At 61.4% G+C, this 4425-nt stretch overlaps 1 protein-coding gene across 1 annotated transcript; it reads left to right on the top strand.

Annotated features, from left to right (window-relative positions):
* Positions 1 to 1181: 1181 nt before the first annotated feature.
* FOXQ1 (forkhead box Q1) lies at positions 1182 to 3407 on the top strand. The gene has a single exon (XM_082752123.1). It carries the CDS (start codon positions 1810 to 1812, stop codon positions 3040 to 3042), a length of 1233 nt encoding a protein of 410 aa, XP_082608249.1. The 5' UTR covers positions 1182 to 1809; the 3' UTR covers positions 3043 to 3407.
* Positions 3408 to 4425: the final 1018 nt, after the last annotated feature.

Genomic DNA, 4425 nt, shown 5'->3' with positions numbered 1-4425 from the left:
AGAAAAACTGCTTTGGGAAAATATGGAGCAATCCAACACTTACAAAAATTCGAAGTATACATATGAGAAATAAAATATAAGCATCACGCTAGATTTCCGCTGATATTTTTGTTTTGTTATAGTTTTGTAGATGCGAGCACTACTGCTGTAGGAAGTCAAATGGGGTTTTGCAACTGGCTTTGAATGAAGAGCAGGGCAGGACTGAACAGAGTTTACTGAGAAGTTACTTCTGTCTTGCTCTCTTCATTGAGCTGTTCTGTCCAACACACTGCTAAAGAGGATTGAACTTCTGACTTCTGAAGGAGCCTAAGACCCTGGCAAGTGCAAAGCTGCTATTAAGCAAAAAAGTCATGGTCACATTTTCTAGCAAGAAAAGTATCTAGATGAAATTACAGAACACTTTTGTGCCAGGCATTGCAGAAAATTTATAGAGCCACAATGTTAATATATATATATATACACATATATATATATTACAGCAAATCACTTTAAAAATAAATAAATAAATAAAGATTTTATTGGAGAGCAACAGTTATAACATTACAAACATCCGGAAGAGATCAAGCAACGCTACTATATGCACAGTAGCATACCTAAAACTGAGGTTAAGGTTTTGACTACTTCTCTCCCGCAGCAAAAGCGCACAGCATTGCCTACCTGTTCACATCTTACCCCTATACAGGGCGTGCTTACGACAGAAGGAAAGAGGGGCCAGGACTGAAACGACTTTGTCGGGCTACATAAATCATGAGGAATTCCCAGCTGCGAAGCAGCGTGTTATTTTCCAACAGGTTGTTGAGCTGTCACATTACAACTTGTTGCTCTATGCAGCGCTATTAAAATAAATCACGGCGCGTACCAGGTTCTGCTCTGCCACCTATAAGTCGCTCCGCATTTTACACCTGGGAGGCGGGCCCGGCGATGCGGAGTCACGCCGAGCGGCCGCTTCGTTCGAAATGCCCGGGAAGGGGAGGAACCTGGCAAGGGAAAATGCAAACAAGTTTCGTAAAGTAACTTTCCAACAAGACCTCGCCGTCATCTCGGCTAATTACGGCTCTGATACGGCTTATTAGTGCGTACCCACCTTTGCTACCTTGCTTCTCCACCCACCACCCTTTCAGATCTTTGTCCTAGCTCCGCCTCTCGCCGGCGTTATAATGGGCTGGTCTGAAAGTGGTGGAGAGACACAGAACCACAGGGGAAGAGAGAGATAATGACAATAACACTAATAACCCTAATAACCCGGCTGCTCCCCGCGCCGCAGCGAGGAGCCGGCCCGGCTGCCCGGCGCTGACGGGGACCCGCAGCGGCGAGGGGGAAGCCGGAGAGAGCGGAGCGAGTGACCCCGGCGGCCCTCCGGAGCATCGCCCCGCCACCGGGGAGCGCCCGACGGGACCGGCGGCAGCGCCCCGAGGACCACCGGGCTCGGGGGGGCGCGGAGAGGAGCCCCGGCAGCCGGCCCTCCGCGGGGACCCGCTCTCCTCCGGCCCCATGGAGCAAGCCGCGTGAGCGACAAGGGGGACGGAGAGCGAGCGGCAGCCTCGCAGGGCGACGAGGACGCGGAGGGCGAAGCCTTCGGAAAAAAACCCGGTGCCAATCCCGGTGTCGGTGCCGGTGCCTGTGCCCGCTTAGCTGTCCGGGGCGCGGAGCCCCGGTGCCCGTCCGGCCTCCGCGGAGCTGTCCAAGGCGGTGCGGAGGCCAGAGCCGCCCCCTCCGGCCTCGCCCGGCCCCGCCGCCTCCCCCCGGGCCTCGCCGTCGGGGCCGCGCCGAGGGGCGGGGGTCGCCCCCTCGGCCGATCGGCGGGGCGCCATGAAGCTGGAGGTGTTCTCGCAGCACTACGAGGACAAGCTGAGCGCCGGCAGCGACCAGGAAGGCAGCGGCTCCCTCTCCCCGGCGCCGGCAGACAGCGAGCTGGGCTCCGACGGCGACTGCGCCGCCAACAGCCCCGGCGGCGGGGCCGGGAGGACGGGGCGCCCCCCGCAGCAGCCCCCCCCAGCCCCGCAGCAGCCCCCGCCGCCGCCACCCCCGCCGCCGCCGCCGCCCGAGAGCGCCAAGGGGAAGCCCTACACGCGGCGCCCCAAGCCGCCCTACTCCTACATCGCGCTGATCGCCATGGCCATCCGGGACTCGGCCGGGGGCCGCCTGACCCTGGCCGAGATCAACGACTACCTGATGAGCCGCTTCCCCTTCTTCCGCGGCGCCTACACGGGCTGGCGCAACTCGGTGCGCCACAACCTCTCGCTCAACGACTGCTTCGTCAAGGTGCTGCGCGACCCGGCGCGGCCCTGGGGCAAGGACAACTACTGGATGCTCAACCCCAGCAGCGAGTACACCTTCGCCGACGGCGTCTTCCGACGGCGCCGCAAGCGCCTGAGCCGCGCCGCCCCGCCGCCCGCCCGCCCCGTCGCCGCCCCGCCGCCACCGCCGCCGCCGCCGCCGCCGCCGCCAGCACCGGGGGAGGCGACCGGAGCGGGCTCCGCGTCCCCCGGCGGCTCCCCGCGGTGCTGCTGCGCCTCCTCGCCCTGCAACTGCGCGCCGGGCCCCGGCGCTAAGAAGGAGGCGGCGACAGCGGGCGGCGCCGCCAAGTTCTCCAGCTCCTTCGCCATCGAGAGCCTCCTCCGGAGGCCGCCGGCGCCCCGCGCCCCCCCGCAGCCTCCCCCGCAGCCCCACGGCCGCCTCGTGTGGCCGGCGCCCCCCGCGCCCCCGCCGCACCTGCTGGCCGGTCCCTACCCGCTGCTGCCCTACCCGGGGGCCGCGCAGCATCCCCCCGCCGCCCTCTACGGGGGGGGGCTCCTGCAGCTCTGCGCCTACGGGCTGCCCGAGCCGCCGCCGCTGCTGCTGCCCGGCGGGCGGCAGGCGCTGCCCCGCGGGGAGCCGTCGGGGGAGCGGCCGCCGGAGCCGCTCTTCCCCGCCGGCCTCCACAAAGGGGGCCGGGGGGGGCCGCAGACGGGGTCCCCGCTGTACGCCCCCCTCCGGGTGCAGCCGGCCGCCGGGGGCTCGGCCCCCTTCCAGCCGTACGCCGTGGAGACCCCCCTGGCTTAATGGAGCCCCCCCCCCTCCGTCAGTCCCGCAAGGGGAGGCGGGGAAGGGGGCGAGGAGGAGGCTCTGGATCCCGCACTTTAGCCCCAGAAGCGCCCAAAGCCTCCAAGCGAAAGCCTTCGGTGACTGTGCCTTAGAGAAATGACAGCGGGTTCGCGTCAACCCAACCCAAAACCGGCCCCAAACGTGCCGTTTCGGACGTAGCCATGATCCTCAAGTGCTTCTTACTGTTCGTCGAGACTACTTGACTTCAGCCATTCCTTCGCCTTCCCCTCCGGACCCCCCCTTTTTTTTTTTAATCCCCGCACCTCCCGCCACCGACGCCTTCGGTGACAGCAGGGGCTGTCCCCGCGGTGGCGGCAGCCGGGGGTCGCGCTGTGCACTCGGGAAGGCGGGGAAGGGGTGGTGGGAGGGTGGGAAAGGGGGGTGGGGGGGCTGCTGCGGAGCCGTAGGGTCTGTACTGCAAAGCATCACTGTGCCAAAAGAAGCCTTTTCTCCTGTCCGGCAACTAGCATTTCGTGGGAAGGGAGGACATTAAATTATTTATAAAAGTAGTGTTTATTTTTTTTTTTTTTTTTTTTTTTTTCACACGAGGAGAGTGCGGCTTTTTTAATTAATTAATTATTGCTCGGGGGAAGGGGGGACAGGGAAACGCCAGGCGTTGGCACCCCTGCTGGCTGGCGCCCTACGCTTAAGGCCACGACCCCTGCTACTGGAAAGAGTGATGTTTTTCGTATTTTATTTTCGTGTTTGTATGTAATAGATGTGCGTGTGCATTTTACTGATGCTCGGCCACGATGTTCCTTCTTCTTTTTTCCCTCCTCTCCCCTAATAAAAGCCTCCCCCGGGTAAAGCCTGCGTTAAGGAGAAGAGCACGATATCTGTGCTGGGGAGGGAGGCTGCGTGGGGCACCCGTGCGGGACCCCCGCGCTATTTGGACCGCAGGAGCTGAGGGAGCTTCTCCCTCCGGCTCAGGGACTGCCTCCAGCTTTGGAAGTCCTTAAATTCCTGGCATCAAATCGCCTTGCCCCGCTACTCTTCAGCCCTGCGAAAAAACAAGCGCTGGCTGCCCGAACCGGGGGAGGCTTGCAGCGTGCGGAAGTCCAGCGCATCTGCCTGCCGTTTTTTATCATTATTATAATTATTGTTCCACGAAGGACAGCAGGCGAAAGGCAGTTGTGTTGTCATCTCTCGGTGCAAAGCAAACCCGCTGCAGGAAGGTCGTTAGCACGACCGCTGCTGGCGGAGCCAACCTGTCATTCTACAGGGGGCGAAAACGCAGCAGCCCGAGCTCTATGGGAGTATTTGCCGGTAATAAAAAATAAACAAACAAACAAACAAACAAAAAGTTTTCACACCTTGCCTTCTCCCGAAGCGTGTTGTGTT

This window comes from Aythya marila, assembly GCF_965140915.1.
Source record: "Aythya marila genome assembly, chromosome: 2".
In the NCBI taxonomy this organism is placed as follows: domain Eukaryota; kingdom Metazoa; phylum Chordata; class Aves; order Anseriformes; family Anatidae; genus Aythya; species Aythya marila.
This window is presented reverse-complemented; position numbering and strand designations above follow the sequence as displayed.

Coding starts and splice junctions, on each gene's coding strand:
- FOXQ1 (XM_082752123.1), top strand. CDS start 1,810: ATGAAGCTGGAGGTGTTCTCGCAGCACTACGAGGACAAGCTGAGCGCC.